Here is a 16,551-nt window from a genome sequence, read left to right as displayed (position 1 = left end):
GATTGTTTCTATAAAAGGCCAGATAATAAATACTGAAATTTAAAATGTGACTTTCAGGTCTTGGTCACATATTCTTTTTTTTAAACAACCTTTTTTTAAAAAGGCAAAAGCAATTCTTAGGTAGTGTAGGAAGTGTTTGTAAAAGCAGGCTTCAGGCCAGGTTTAATCTGCTGGGGTAGTTTGCCGACACCTGCACCAGTATATAGAATTATGAATCAGGTCCCATAATGGGGTCAGATATTACCTAAAGGCATGCGCTTTTATATCCTTACCCTAGATGACTAGAAAAACTGATTTAACCATCTGCTTTACAAGATGATTTGTCTATAAAGCGATATGGTTGCAGTGGGAGCCAAACCAAACCCCGTTGCCTTTGAGTCGATTCCAGCTCATAGCGACCCAGTAGGGCAGCATAGAACTGCCCTGTGGGGTTTCCAAGGAGCAGTTGGTGGATTTGAACTGCCGACCTTTTGGTTAGCAGCCGAGGTCTAACCACTGTACCACCAGGACTCTGTCAGTGGGAACCAGATGAACTGAATTTTCTGCCATCATTTTGTTGCCTAACTTGTTGCTTCTTTTTCTAAATTTTTACTTTTCAGTAAATTCAGATAAATCTTTGATATGTTGGCTTCTAATCCTAAACCTTCACATATATACCAGAAAATTCTAGGAAGGTGGTAGAATTTTTTGAAATCTTTTTTTCAGATACTTTGAATTATCTTGAAAAGTCCAGTCTTTTACTACCTGCATACACATATATACATACACACATATGTATGAGATCTCCCTATCTTCACAGTTACAAAATCGCTTAGGGAGCAGAAATTATAACAAAAATACTAACTGATAACCTCAACACTTATGAAATTAATTCTCATTCAGACATCCCTTCTCAGTTAACATCTAGCCTGCCTTGCCTGTTGCCCTCGAGTTGATTCTGACTCATAGCGACCCTATAGGACAGAGTAGAGCTGCCCCATAAGGTTTCCAAGAAGTGGCTGGTGGATTCAAACTGCTGACCTTGTGGTTAGCAGCCGCTCTTAACAACTGCGCCACCAAGGCGCAGCATCATTTTATTGTGGTAAAATGTACATAAAATAGCAAATGTTATTCTAACCATTTTTAAGTGTACAGTTCAGTGACAGTTACTTTCACCATGTTGTGTTACCATAACCACTATCCATTTCCAATAGTTTTATATCACCCCAAACAGAAACTCAGTACCCCTTCAGCAATAACTCTCATACTTTCCTCCCCCTGCCTCTGATAACCACTAATAAACTTTGGTCTTTATGCATTTGTCTAGTCTATATTTCATATAAGTGGGATCAAACAATATTTGTCCTTTTATGCCTTGACTTACTCAGTGTAACGTTTTCAGGGTTCATCCATGTATCAGAATTTCATTTCTCTTCATGGCTGAATAATATTCTATTGTATGTATATTTTGTTCATCCATTCATCTGTTGATAGACACTTGGGTTGTTGCCACCTTTTGGCTGTTGTGAATAATGCTGCAGTGATCATTGGTGTACAAATATCTGTTAGAGTCCCTGCTTTCAAGTTTCTTGGTTATATACCTAGGAATGGAATTGCTAAGTTATATGGTAATTCTGTGTTTAACTTTTCGAGAAACTGCCAAAGTGTTTTCCACAGTGGCTCAACTAGTTTGCATTTCCACCAGCAATGGAGGAGAGTTTCCATTTTTATAACTTTGCCAGCACTTGTTATTTTCTATTTTTGGGGTTTTTTGTTTGTTTTCATTATTGCTGTCTTAGTGGGTCTGAAGTGATAACCTCATTGTGGTTTTGATTTGCATTTTCCTAATGACTGATGATGTTAAACTTATTTTCATGTGCTTGTTGACCATTTGTATATCTTCTTTGAAGAAATATCTATTGAAGTCCTTTGCTCGTTTGTTAATTGGGTTGTTTATCTTTTTGTTATTGAGTTGCAAGTATTCTTTATATATTCTTGACCGTCATCAAATAGATGATTTGCAGATATTTTCTCCCATTCTGTAGGTTGTCTTTTGACTTTTTTGATAATGTCCTCTGGTATACAAACATTTTTAATTTTGGTGATGTTCAATTTATCTTTTTTTTTTCCCTTTTGTTGCTCATACTCTTCATGGCATCTAAGATTCCATTGCCAAATTCCAGGTCATGAATATTACCCCTGTGTTTTCTTCTATTAGTTTTATGGTTTTTGGTCTTACACTTGGGTCATTGATATATCTTGAGTTAATTTTTGTATGTGTTGTGAAGTAAGGGTCCAGTTTTATTCTTTTGCATATGAATATCCAGGTGTCCAGCACCATTTGTTGAAGAGACTATTCTTTCCCCATTGAATGGTCTTGACACCCTTGTCAAAAATCACTTGGCCATAGATGTATGGGTTTGTATCTGGACTCTCAGTTCTATTCCATTGATTTGTATGTCTGTCCTATGCCAGTATGCAGTACCACATTGTTTTGATTACTGTAGCTTTGTAGTAAGTTTTGAAATTGATGTAAGTTCTCCAACTTTGTTCTCTCTCTTTTTTTCTTCCCCAAGATTGTTTTGAGTATTCAGGGTGCCTTGCTAGTCCATATGAATTTTAGGATCAACTTACCCATTTCTGCAGAAAAGGCAGAGTTTTGATAGGGATTGTATTCAGTCAGTTCATCAATTTGGAGAATATTGCCATCTTAACAATATTAAATCTTCCAATCTATGGACATGAAATATCTTTCCATTTATTTAGGTCCTCTTTAAATTCTTTCAACAGTGTTTTTTAGTGTTCAGTGTACAATTCTTGTACTTTTTAAATTAAATTTATTTCTAAGTATTTTATTCATTTTGATGCTAATATAAATGAAATTCTTTTCATAATTCATTTTCATATTGTCCATTGCTGGTTCATAGAAACTGATTTTTGTGTACTGATCTTGTATCCTGCAACTTTGCTGAAGTCTTTGTTTATTAGTTCTGATAGTTTGTGGATTCTTTAGGATTTTTTGTGTATAAGATTATGTCATGTGTCAATAGAGACAGTTTAACTTCTTCCTTTCCAGTTTAGATTTTTGTTTCCCCTGGCCTAATTGCAATGGCTAGAACTTCCAGTACAGTGTTGAATAGAAGTAGCAAGAGTGGACATCTTTGTCTTATTTTGATTTTAGGAAGAAAGCTTTTAGTCTTTCACCTTTAAGTATGATGTTAACTGGGGGTTTTTCATAGATGCCCCTTACCAGCTTGAGAAAGTTTACTTGTATCCCTAGTTTGTTGAGTGTTTTCATCATGAAAGGGTGTTGGATTTTGTCAAAGACATTTTCTGCATCACTTAAGATGACCATTATGCACATTTTTTTTAATATGTATAAGTGATACTTTGTTATCTCATTCTGTTTTTTTTTTTTTTTTAATTCACTGTTTTTAAGATCCATCCATGTTACTTTGTATTCTTTCTAGTCCATTGCTTCTGACTGCTGTACTTTATTCCGTGATGTGCATTTACCATATTTTATTTATCCTTTCTCTAGTGTTGGACACCCAGATTGCTTTCCAGCTGTCTTCCACCACAGACATTGTGAAGATGAACATTCTCTACACGTATTCTATATGAACCTATATGAGATTTCTTTGGGATATATACCCAGTGCAGACTTGCTAGATCATAGGGTACCAAGTACAGTCAGAATTCTGGTGTAGTCTTTCTAAAGAGAACTTAAACCAACAGTTAGTGAAGATTCTTATAGCTAAGCATCCTTATAAGGGTTTGCGTTATCTTATCTGGTTTTCTATTTTTTTGCTATTCTAATAAGTAGAAGGTGATGTTTTATTGTTTTAATTGACATTTATCCAATTACTAATAAACTTCAGCATTTTTTCATTATGTTTGAATTTCCTGTTTCTGTATATTTTCACTTTGTAGCCTTTGCCTGTTTTTCTTTTGCTGTTGCTGTCTCTTTCTGATTAATTTGAGGAAGTTCCTTGTAGCACTCAGCTGTTAACAGAAAGGTCGGCGGGTTGAACCCACCAGCCACTCCGCAGGAGAAAGATGTAGCAGTCCGCTTCTATAAAGATTAAAGTCTTGGAAACCCTATGGGGCAGTTCTTCTCTGCCCTGTAGGGTCATCGTGAGTTGGAATTGCCTCAACCAAATTGAGTTTGGTTTGGTTTTCCTTGTAATGTCTTGTCTGTTATAAATGTTAAAAATATTTTATCTCAAATAAAAAAATAACAGAAAAATTTTCTCTCATCCTCTTAACAATCAGTGGTGTTCCTTACTGAGCCTCTTATCAATGGTGTCCTCTACTGAACAGAAGTCTTCTTTTTTTTTAAAAAAAAAACTTTCTTTCCAAGCCTTACATTTCTTATTTATGTAATTCTCTTAACGATTTTGGCAAGGCCTATGTCAAATCTTAAAGGGAATCACTTTCTCCCTTAAATATAATGCTTGATTTAGGTTTTTACTGTGTAACCTTTCCAGATTATAGAAGTTCTTTTCAATTTCGGGGATAGAATTTATTTTTTTCTTTGCAAGTTTAGTAGAATGCTCCTTTAAAATCATCTGAGTTTAGAGTTTTTTAGGAGAGATAGTCTATATGACTATCATTTCACCTTGTTTAATTTAAATTGTTTTTCTATTCAAGTTTTCCATTTCTTCCTGTACCAGTTTTGGCATTTTATATTTTTTCTAGGAATTGTTCCATCTCATCTATTTTCAGATATATCAGTAGTTATTTACAATACTGTGTAATCGTGTGTGTGTATTATTTCCACCTTATGGTCTGATTTTGCTTATTTGCATCTTTTTTAATTTTGTTCATTAATTATTAGCTTATTAATTATTTTAAAGAACCAGCTTTTGGTTTTGTTAATCGCTTATTTTTGTTTCATTGATTTATCACCTTGTCTGTGTTACTTCTGGAAACCTGGGTGGCGTAGTGATTAACAGCTATGGCTGCTAACCAAAAGGTCGACAGTTTGAATCCACCAGGCGCCCCTTAGAAACCCTATGGGGCAGTTCTACTCTGTCATATAGGGTCGCTATGAGTCGGAATCAACTCGATGGCAGTGGGCTTGATTTTTTTTTTACATCTAGGAATCCTCTTATATTCTAATTTTATTTCATTATGGTTGGGGGCACAATATGTGTGATATTTTAAGAACTCTGAGACTTTCTTTATGGCTTTATAGTTGGTCTGTTTTTGTAAAAGTTCTATGTCTGCCCAAAATGAAAGTGTGTGTGTGTGTGTGTGTGTGTGTGTGTAGTGTGTATAGGGGTTCCCTGCATTTCTGTTGGTTCTTTTTTTTTCCCCATACAAAAATTTATACATCACTTTGTTATGTAACTCTAATTGCACTCCCCATACTGTGACAGCACACTCCTCCTTTCCACCCCTGATTCCCCATGTCCATTCAACCAGATCCTAACCCTCTCTGCCTTCCCATCTCACCTCTGGACAGAAGCTGCCCATTTAGTCTCTTGTATCTACTTGAGCTAAGAGGCACACTCCTCACGAATATCACTGTATGTCCTGCAGTCCAGTCCAATCCCTGTCTGAAGAGTTGGCCTTGGAAATTTTTTAGTTCTGGGCTGATAGAGAATCCGGGGGCCATGCTTTCCTGGGTTCCTCCAGTCTCAGTCAGACCATTAAGTCTGATCTTCTTACTAGAATTTGAGTTCTGCACCCCAGCCTTCTCCTCCATCCGGGACTCTCCGTTGTGTTCCCTGTCAGGGAGGTCATTGGTGGTAGTCGGGCACCATCTAGTTCTTCTGGTCTCAGGCTGATGAAGTCTCTGGTTTATGTGGCCCTTTCTGTCTCTTGGGCTACTACTTTCCTTGTGTCTTTGGTGTTCTTCATTCTCCTTTACTCCAGGTGGTTGGGACCAATTGATGCATCGTAGATGGCCGCTTGCAAGCTTTTAAGATCCCAGACACCACTCACCAAAGTAGGATGCAGAACATTTTTTTAATAAGCTTTGTTAACCAGTTGGCCTAGATGTCCTCTGAAAGCATGGTCCCCAGATCCCTACCCCTGTTACTCTGTCCCTCAAAGTGTTTGCTTGTATTCAGGAAACTTCTTAGCTTTGGTTTAGTTTGTTGGTTTTTTATTAGTGCACTTATGTTTATAATGGATAAAACTTTTTATTATTCATTTTACAAGTTTTAAATAACCATTCTTCCATATATTTTGTTGCCTTAATTGTTATATTGTCAGAGTTAGGATTTAGTTGACATTTGCCTGATAAATCTTTCTCAGTCCTCTTTTATTTGCAGTTCTCCTGTGTCTCTTTGTTTAAAACATGCTTCTTTTAAACAGCTTAGAATATATCTTTCTAAAATTCAGTCTGAGAATGTGTTCTAAATGAATTAAATCTATATTTATTGTATTTCTTTTATATTAGTGCTTTATATTTACTCTCCTCCCCTTCTCGCTTTCTGTTAGTTTGAGTTTTCTTCTCCTGACTTAAAAGTTGTACTTTCTGTTTTTATTATTATATGAGTTGGCCTTAATTTTCTCCTGCTTATCATAATGATTCTCAAAGTGTGGTCACTGGATCAGCAGCATTCCATGACTTGGGAACTTGTTAGAAATGCAAATTCTCAAGCCCCACCCCAGATCTACTGAATGAAGACTATAGAGGTGTACTCAATCTGTGTTTAAGGAGCGCTTCAGATAGCTGAGATCTGAGGACCAGTGACTTACCCCACATTGATTTCTTAAACTTAACAATATCTCTGTTTTTCCTCAACAGGTTAATTTATATATTATTTTTTAAATAGTCTTGTGTTTGGAATTTTAGTAATAAGAATGATTTTGTAAAGATTATGAGTGCTAAGATTATAAAAAATATATACCATGATTTACATTTTTGGTAGTATCAAAAATTGCTGAAGATGGTTTCAAAACATTGTTAGTTTACTTTTTTGCTTTTCTTAGCTGCGATACCTTTCCCCCACATTTTATTATTAAAGTGTTCAAATACAGCAAAGTTGAAATAATTTTACAATGAATACATGTAAAAGGATAGTAGTAGCATCAGAACCTTTCTAACTTCATGAGGGATAATGACCAGGATCAGCCCAAAGCTGATTCTTATGAGGTGGAGGTCAGACATATCTCCACTCTCCAATCTTTTTACCAGTGCTGACACCAATCATCCCTCCCACGGCATTCTCTGTTTCTCTGTTGGGTTTGATAATTCATTGCAGTGGCCACATAGAACTCACAGACCATACTTACAGTTAAGTGGTTTATTAAGGAACTAACAGGGTAGAACTCGGGATCAGGACCAACAGGTTACAGTTCAGGATCGGGAAGCATGTAGGCAAAGTCTGGAAGGCTCCCCTGAAGTGGAGAGCACATCCCTCACTTCTTCAGTGCAAGACAGGTGTCTCTGCTCCTCTCGACAGTGCAAGCAAACAAGTCCTTCTCTGTGCCGTGTATGCCCCCTGCCAGCCATGCAGGCCTCCTCTCAACCCTCCAAGGACAAGCTTCTTTATTTTGGCCTGCTCATCACCACCGGCTCTGCTGCAGGAGCCCTCCCAGGCCTGTTGCTGCCAGCTCTGCAGAAGGACTCCTTCCGGGCCTCTCCTTGTCTTCAGTTTTACAGCCCTTGACCCATGTTACAGCTCTTTTAGGAAGTCCTTGCCTCCTCTCTCTGCTTCTTTATTCTTTCTTCTGCTTCTGTCTGCCAACCTCTGTGGGGTTGGCTACATGTACAAGCAAACTCCTGGTCAATTTTAAGGCAAGGCCTTCCCACCAGGGGCGTGAACTAACCAATCCCCTCTCAGTAGGCTGCAGACACTTCATTTGCATAGTAGGCTGTAGTCACTTCATTTACATAAATATATAGACCAGTCACAAGGCAGGCTGAAGCCCAGGGCCAGACAAAAAGAATAAAACCATCAGTTTATAGCTAACCCAGAAAATGTCAATCAACCTGGACAAAAGGAACAAACCTGCTGGGGTAGAAACTAGGGCAAAAGTAACTCCTCAGGGCTTAGGGGAAAAAAATCTCTCAAACTTTTTTCCAGAGAACCAAGGCAGAAGGCCACATGAAGGAACTCATTTCACCACAGTATACATATCCCATCACCTAAAGTCTACCATAAACATTTTATTACACTTGGTTTTTATCACGTATCTACCCATTCCTCTATCTCTCCCTCAGACCTTCTTATACTGGTATTATTTGACAGTACAAAATATTAATTTGTTGGAGAAAATCATATATGAGTCATTGAAACTTCATGTTACAGTCACGTAGTTCACCTGTTTACCAGTCACATGTGGAGTACTTTGTTGTATAGAACAGACTGTTCTTTGGTCCTAGTATGTTGTGTTGTGTTGTTGTTAAGACAGTTATTCACTGTTATGGATTGAATTATGTCCCCCAAAGATGTGTGTCAACTTGGCTAAGCCATTATTCCCAGTATTGTATGGTTGTCCACCATTTTGTCTTGGATGTGTTGTAAATCCTATCTCTATGATGTTAATGAGGCGGGATTAGAGGCAGTTATGTTAATGAGGCAGGACTCAATCTACAAGATTAGGTTGTATCTTGATTCAGTCTCTTTTGAGATATAAAAGAGAGAGTCAAGCAGAGAGACAGGGGGACCTCATGCCACCAAGAAAATAGTGCCAGGAGCAAAGTGCATTCTTTGGACCTGGGGTCCTTGCACTGAGAAGCTCCTGGACCAGGGGAAGATTAATGACAAGGACCTGCCTTCAGAGCCAGCAGAGAGAGAGCCTTCCCCTGGAGTTGGCACCCTGAATTTGGACTTCTAGCCTACTAAACTGTGAGAGAATAAACTTCTGTTTGTTAAAGCCATCCACTTGGTATTTCTCTTATAGAAGCACTAGATGACTAAGATTTTACCAAGATTTTGGTCATGGTTACTGCCCACCTCTCTTGCAGAATTTTCCTGGATTTGTTTCTCTGATTTACATAGTGTTTCCAAGAGTGTTATCAGTTGAATCATTGTATAACAAACTTTCCTAGGACATATATACACCTGTATATGAATAACAGTTTGGTTGGATGTAAAATTTTTACACTACTGTTGCTGTTGAACTGTGATATCAGTCTAATTTCGTGTTCTTTTAGAGAATAGTTTTTCTTTCTCTTTGGAAGCATTTAAAATTTTATCTTTGCTTTAGTTACCACTTTCATGCATCTAGATTTAGGTTTTTCCTTTTGTTTCCTGTTTAGCCTTCTTAGCCTTTTCAGTCAGAAGCATTTCATATATCTTTAATTCTGGAAAATTTATTTTCATTATTTCTTAAAAATATTTCCTTTTCGCCTGGGACTCCTTTTACCTGCTTTCATATTTTCGATCTCTTTCTGCTCTTCTGATGTTTTTTGTCTACTCTAAAAGCTGTGAAGGTGGCACCTTGCTCAATTTTTTATTTTTATTTTTTCCTTTCTGAGTCTTGCTGTCATCTAGGAAAATACTTAGGAAAAAAGGTTTGGTTGGTACATACAAGATTTGATCTGTACTTAATAGCAAAGAAAAACTAGCCTTACTCTCAGAAAGTAAATCTGTTATTGTTGTGTTGTTTTGTGCCGTCGGGTCAATTCTGACTCATAGCAGCCCTGTAGGACAGAGTAGAACTGCCCCATAGGGTTACCAACACTGTAATCTTTACGGAAGCAGACTGCCAGGTCTTTCTCCCACACAGCTGCTGGGTGGATTTGAACTGCCAATCTTTCGGTTAGCAGCTGAGTGCTTAACCGCTGCACCACCAGGGCCTCACAAATCTGTTATTGCAGAATATTTATTTTACTCTCAACGTAAATTTTGATTTTAAAGTGTTATTTATAAAACAGTAGTTTCAAAAATGAGTTTTGCTAAGATGAGTATCTCCTTAGAGGCTCAGTAACAGTTTAAATCAGTGTTAAATTTTTATCCTTTGCGGAAGATTTTGTATAAAGTGTTCTTTCATAATTGCCTCTTAATCCTGTTTCTATAATAGAGTTCTAGCAGTTCATTTGGGATATGCTGTTAAAGTGCTACAGTACTTTGCCAACAAACTTCCAATGCGTTCTATTTGAGACTGCTCGAAGAAAACGTTCCATATGAGGTCCACATAATGACTTGTTAGTAGTAAATGACTTTGTTCAGGTGTTTATTAAGAAGTAGAAAACATATTGTATGACTCAAGTATCAGAACTGTCCCCTTCACCTTTTAGTTTTATTCTTTCCAGATCAACTTCCTTTTCTACCTGTACTTTCTTTCTTGGGACTCTCATGCAGTACCACAATATCAGTTACTATTTTTCTCTTGGTTCTCTCCTCCACTTGCTCTTCAGCCTCAAGCTCATAATCTCTTGCAAGTTGGTTCCTCATCTTGTGATATTTAATTCTATTAATAGCTTTATCATCTCCCCTGTAACCCATATTTAAAACATTCACCCGTTTTTAATTAAAAAATTGGTATTGCTGATTATAGTCATCTCTCTGAAAATGCTGTTTCCAGATAACTAAGCTTTTGTTTTAGAGATGGTATTGTTGGGAGATGCCTTTATTCAAAATTATGACTGGTTTGAAAGACATCTTCACATCTTTTGTAGGGCTTTTTTTTTTTTTTTTTTTTTTAAAATAACCACCGCCTCCTAGTTATTTGTACAGAGGTGAAATTTTTTGAAGCTTTATCTGTTTTGAATACCCAGTTGTTGAATTTATATACGTGTATGTATTAATATGAATCTGTGTCCTAAGTGCTGAATAATCATTTGCATTAACTTTACAAAGCTTTTCCATCACTCTCTTAGGAACTAATTTTTTTTTATAAGTACCTAGTATGGCACAGTGCACACCGTGGACAATGTATGAGCTATGTAGCATAGAATTTAGAAACTTGAATCTTAGAAGATTCACCTCAGACACGTTTGAGGTTTTGATCCTCAACATTCTTTTCCAGTAGATAAAATTTTGAAACCTTGTGCATCTGAAAAAATACCTTTGTTCTATTTCTGCTTGTTTGGCAAATCATATAATTATCATTTGAAAGTAAATTTTCCATTAAAATGTTCACAAGATTGGTGCATCATTTTCTAGCTTACAGTGTTGCTATAAAGACTGATAGGATTTTTGTTTAATAAATATTTTATTGTTTTCAGTAAAAGTTTACAAAGTAAATTAGGTTTCCATTTGACAGCTTCTATACAGTTGTTCGGTGACATTAGTTACATTTTTCACAGTGTGTCAGCATTCTCTTTAATTGTGTTCTGGTTGTTCTGTTTCTAGTATTCTAGTTTCCCTGCCCCCTTATCTTCTTATCTTTGCTTTAGAGTAAATGTTGACGTCTTGGTCTCGTATAGATGGTTTACTAGTGGAGTACTGTACTCACAGGTAACATCTTTTATTTTGTGTGCCAGTCTATTATTTTGCTAAAAGGTGACTTCAGGGGACAGTTTCAGTTCAGGGTTTAAAAGGTATCTCAGGGTGATAGTCTCGGTGAGTCCGCTAGTCTCAACTGGTCCAGTAAGTCTCAACTTTTTAAGAATTTGAGTTCTGCTCACAGTTTTCTCCTGTTCTATGAAGGTCCATCTATTGTGGCCCTCATCAGAAGCATCAGTAGTGTTAGCCGTGCACCATCTAGTTATTCTGGTCTCAAGGTAGATGAGATCATGGCTTCTGTAGACTAGTTTCTTCTCTGAGACTTCGGTTTCCTTCTTCCTGTTTTGCTCTGGATGAGTAGAGACCAGTAGTTGTATCTTAGATCACTGCTTGCAAGCTTTTAAGATCCCAGATGCTACGCACCTCACTAGGATGCAGAACATGAACTTTGTGAACTATATTATGTCAGTTGACTGAGTTGTCCCAAGAAACGAAGGTACCTAAGCCTTCAAACCCAGAAAACCATTATTGCAAGGGGTTTGGTTATGTCTGAGAAGTATCTGTAACTGTGTTCTGTATGAAATATATGCGTGTACACACATATCTGTATGTGAACGTACATATAAATATTGCTGTCTGTGCACACACATGCACATCTGTACCTGCCTGTACACATATATACCTGTACACATACATATGGACCTTACACTCATTTTCTGGTTATTGTTAGTGAAGTCTGATAGGATTTTGATTTATTTGCTGTGCTGGGCACTCTGAGCCCTCTTAATCTGGTAACTTAGTCTTTCAGTTCTAAGAAATTTTCTTTTTTTGTTTTTTATTTATTTATTTAAATTGTGCTTGAGGTGAAGGCTTACAGAGCAAATTAGTTTTTCATTAAACAGTTGATAGACATACTGTTTTGTGACATTGGTTGCCAACCCTGCAACGTATCAACAGTCTCCGCTTCTCGACCTTGGGTTCCTCATTTCCATTCGTTCAGTTTTCCTGGCCCTTCCTGCCTTCTTGTCCTTGCCCCTGGGCTGGTGTGCCTATTTAGTCTCATATACACGGTTGAGCTACATGTATTATTGTTTGTTTTATAGGCCTGTCTAATCTTTGACTGAAGGGTGAACCTCAGGAATGACTTCAGTACTGAGTTAAAAGGGTGTCTTGGGACCATGCTCTCAGGTTTTCTCCAGTCTCTGCCAAACCAATAAGTCTGGTTTTTTTTTGTGAGTTTACATTTTGTTCTACATTTTTCTCCATCTCTGTCCAGGACCCTCTGTTGTGATCCCTGTCATAGCAGTCAGTGATGGTAGCTGGGGACCATCTAATTATTCTGGATGTTTCTGTTTTTAATGCTTTCCTCCCCTTAATTTTCTCTCTTCTTTATTTCTGGAATTTTTATTATTCAGATGTTGAACTTCTGGTAGTTACCTTCTAATTTTATTTTCCATTTTCCTTCTTGATTTTTTTGTTCCACTTTCTGGGAGACAACCCTTTTTTCTATCATATGTTCCCTTACCAAGAACTTATGCTTATTCTCTGTTTCTTTTTTTTTTTTTTTTTGGTAGCATCTTATTCTTATTTCATGAATACTTCACCCCCCCTTTCTGAGTAATCAAACAAAACAGACCATGAAAGAAACAGACAATGCACAGAATAGGGGGAGAAAAAAAACTTAAATATATACACATATCTAGTACCCACATGTAATTAACATTCTCAGAAAGAGAAGATGCTACAAATGGGTTTATACCTTTTTTATTCCTTCACTGTCATTTTATAGGGCCTCAGGTTAGAGTGAGGATAAACATGTTTGTTCAGTCTGCCGTGTTTATACTTTGCACCTCTTTCTGTTTTTATCTGTTCAACTTCTACTGATCCTTCGAGACAATTCAAATGTTCACTTCCTTCAGGATGCCTTTCCCTGTCTTTCCTCCTAAAGACCAAACCAGTTTGAGTATCCCTCATTTATATTTCGCTTAACTGTTTATACATACCTATCGTAAAATAGTGTATGTTTACTTTCTCTTTCTCCTGAGTGCTTATGAGGTAATAGTGGTTAAGAATGTGCCCTTTGGGTAGAGACAAATCTAGGTTTGAATCCTAAGTTGGATATATAACTCAAAGTGTGACCCTGAGAGAGTTACTTAAGCTCTCTGAGCATGTTTTGTATGTACAATAAATATAGTAATACTATCTCTCATAGTGGTGTAATATTATTTGAGAATGTTCTGAAAGGACCTGGCACACAGAAAAATTTGTCAGCCATTATTTCTATAGCCTGTGAACTCCTTGAAAGCTGGTACAGCATCCAAAACCTAATAGACTGTTAATATATGCTTTTAGTACATAATTGGTACTAAAATACTTGTTATATAAATTACAAACCAGATTTCCACAAATAATCATCATGTTGTCTTTGTGTCCACATATTAAAAGCATCTCTGTACACATTTACACAGTTTAATAGAGGTATATTGGCTGTATTGGTGCCTCCTGAGCTTATCAGTGATTCAGTGTTCATCAGGCAATTTTCGGAAGATAGAGTTTGAGCCTTTGACTAAAGGGGAATGATTGGCCAAAGGCAGCCTATTCTAAGCATTGAAAGGAACTTTAAAAATGTTGCAAGGCACACTTATTACTCTGACTTAGAAAACACACAATATTTTGTGGTTGTAGGTGAGACCTGTGAACAGTGTTCTTCCCAGGGATAAGAGAGACTGATAGTAAAGGTTTAGTGATAAAGAAGCATGAGGTACACGCAATACTTTGAGTTTATGTAGCACTGTGTGGGTGATTTCTACAAATTAGAGGTAGAATTTTACTTGTTGGTCCATTCAGTAAGTTTTTGAGTGTAGAATATATGCTAGACACTATTCTTAGTGCTAGAGATACAGCAAAGAGTAAGACAGTCTGGGCTCTTATTAAAAATTAATTTTGAGAGATTGTGTGTGTGTTGTGTATGTTGGGGGAACACATGAACACTAAAGCAGTAAAATAGGATGATATTAAAGAGAATTGGCTGGGCTGAGGAAGCAGATCTTTTAGGCCCCTCTGAGGGGTTAACAATCACTTGAGACAGCAGCCATGTGAAGATAACTATGACATTTCTTAAGATTATTTTATCTTGTAAATAAATAGTATTAATATTAGCCTGCACAATATGGCAGTCTGTTTGGAATGATGTCACTCCCACAAGTCACAGAAGCCATTGTAGAAAATGTTTATCTGAGTTGGCTTCATTCATGTTACCCCTTGATGTATAATCACTTTACTTTGTTAAAAATTCTGCTCGAAGGACTGGCAATTACGAAAGAACCATTGGACTATAAGTCAGAACACCTGGGTTCTGAGACTAACCGTGTTATTTCATTATTGTGGAACTTGAAAAATTTTAGTTGCATTTTCAGGGCCTCACTTTTCTAATGTGTAACATGAGGAGGGAGTAGATAATCTGAGTTTCCTTTCATAAGAAATTATGTGAATAGCAGGAATTGGCTTTACGCCTACAATTTTTCTTGTTTTTATGTAGCCAGATTATTACTAATCTTTTCTTCCTTTAAGGAGGGATAAGAAGTGAGACTTTAGAATTACTTTTATGAATACTCTCAGTAAAGAAACTGTAGATGACTTAAGTTTATATGCAGGAATGCATATGCAGAAGGCATACAAAAATTAAGGATTATCAGGAAGTGTATTACTGCCAGAAATAATGCCCAGTCACTTAGTCTGGTACTTTGCTAATGAGATCATACAAGCTGTGATAGATGTAAAAAAATTACACACACACAACATACCTTGTTTTTTAGAATACATTTCTGCTATATGTTTTTACGGGGCCAGAATCTATTCTTATTTAAGCCAAATATAAGTCAGATTATGGAGAATAATTAAATATAGGCTGTTCCTTCCTATTTCTTTCTTGCCATGTAAAATCAGTCAGCTTCAAAGCAATCACTACTTCCACCCCACATTAATAACCCTTTCTCTGGTTTATTTTTGGCAGGAGGTATACCGAATTCCAAAGAAGAGTCAAACTGAAAAGGAGAACACAAGTAGGTATTCAGAGATACCCTGTGTATATGGCTTTCAAATATTCTTTTGGAAACATGCAGAGGTAACTGATAAGAACTTTAGTTTTTTGCTTTTTTTTTTAAAAAGCCAGACAATGTGTAGTTAGGTAAGTGAAATTTGGTATAAAGGATTGGAGACATGCACTGTTTTATTTTTTCTTGGTGACTTTTTGCCAAAGATGTCCCTTGTACTGCCTGTGTTCTTGCTTTCCTTGAAGTCGTGACCTTTAGTGGCTTTTCTTTCCTTCATTTGTTCCTCTAGAGCAAACATTCTTAAATCCTACTCCTAGAGGTCTGGCAGGGCTTTACCTCTAGATGTTTGTATGCAAAATCTTATGTGTATATTTCTCTGGGGAAGGTTCAAAACCTTCATCAGATTCTCAGATTCAGTAACCCCTGAAGAAGTTTTAAGGATCATTGTTACAGAAGGTAACAGAAAGAAAAGAACAGAGTGGCTATAGGGCACTGGTTTCTGGGCTTTTTACCAACCTACTTCTTTAGGGGTCCGGTCAGTGGGATCAGTTATCTTAGCTGTCATTGGTTTCTTGAGCCCACCAGCCCCACTCAATATAGAGTGAAGAAGCTAGTGTGATTTTTATTTATCGTTTGGCCTTTTCCTTTACTTTTGGATTGAAGAACTTTTTATAATCTTAAATAGTTGTATTGGTTAAAGACCCATGAGGTGTCCTTTGCTTCCATTGTTGTATCTTTTCAGTATTTTTTAATTCTGTAGGTTTAATTTCTTCATAGCCAGACATCCTACTTAGGGCTGCAAAGAATTCTTCCCTTAAGAAAGAAGGCAGGCTCATGGTTTCAAAAAAGAAGAAAGCAGGGCTAAGCAGTACTGGTTAGTGAAACCAGTGACATAGCTATAGAGTGGATCTTCGGAGTTAGCTTCTCTGCACTCACTGAGTTGAAACCATTAGTAAGATAGGCAAAGCTTAAGTACCTATATTTTGTAAACCTCTAATAGTCTGATATAGTCCTCTAAGAGATGTGGGCAGTGGTCTGTAATGGACAACTATATTCTCTTCAGGAAGCAGCCCTTTGTTATTAGTCTCTCCTTCACATGTGGAATTCCCTCATCTCACTCTCAGGCTTTTAGAATAAGGAAAATGCTTGTAATTCAAGCCTGGTTT

At 36.9% G+C, this 16,551-nt stretch overlaps 1 protein-coding gene across 9 annotated transcripts in view; it reads left to right on the top strand.

Annotated features, from left to right (window-relative positions):
* SETD2 (SET domain containing 2, histone lysine methyltransferase) overlaps positions 1-16,551 on the top strand; it is a 141,756-nt gene that overhangs the window by 79,156 nt on the left and 46,049 nt on the right. For 8 of the 9 annotated variants that reach the window (XR_002823134.1, XR_002823135.1, XR_002823133.1 and 5 more), the window contains one exon: positions 15,346-15,394. Coding sequence is in view for 6 of the 9 variants with exons in the window: in XM_004368467.2 (XP_004368524.1) it covers positions 15,346-15,394 (49 nt within the window). In the remaining 3 variants the exon portion in view is untranslated. Of the gene's footprint in view, positions 1-3,520; positions 4,054-15,345; positions 15,395-16,551 lie in introns of those variants that run through there. The other variant, XM_023726416.1, reaches the window with a different exon arrangement.

This window comes from Trichechus manatus, unplaced genomic scaffold, assembly GCF_000243295.1.
Source record: "Trichechus manatus latirostris isolate Lorelei unplaced genomic scaffold, TriManLat1.0 scaffold00001, whole genome shotgun sequence".
In the NCBI taxonomy this organism is placed as follows: Eukaryota; Metazoa; Chordata; class Mammalia; order Sirenia; family Trichechidae; genus Trichechus; species Trichechus manatus.
Note: the sequence above shows the minus strand (reverse complement) of the source record. Positions and strands in the feature narration are given on the sequence as shown.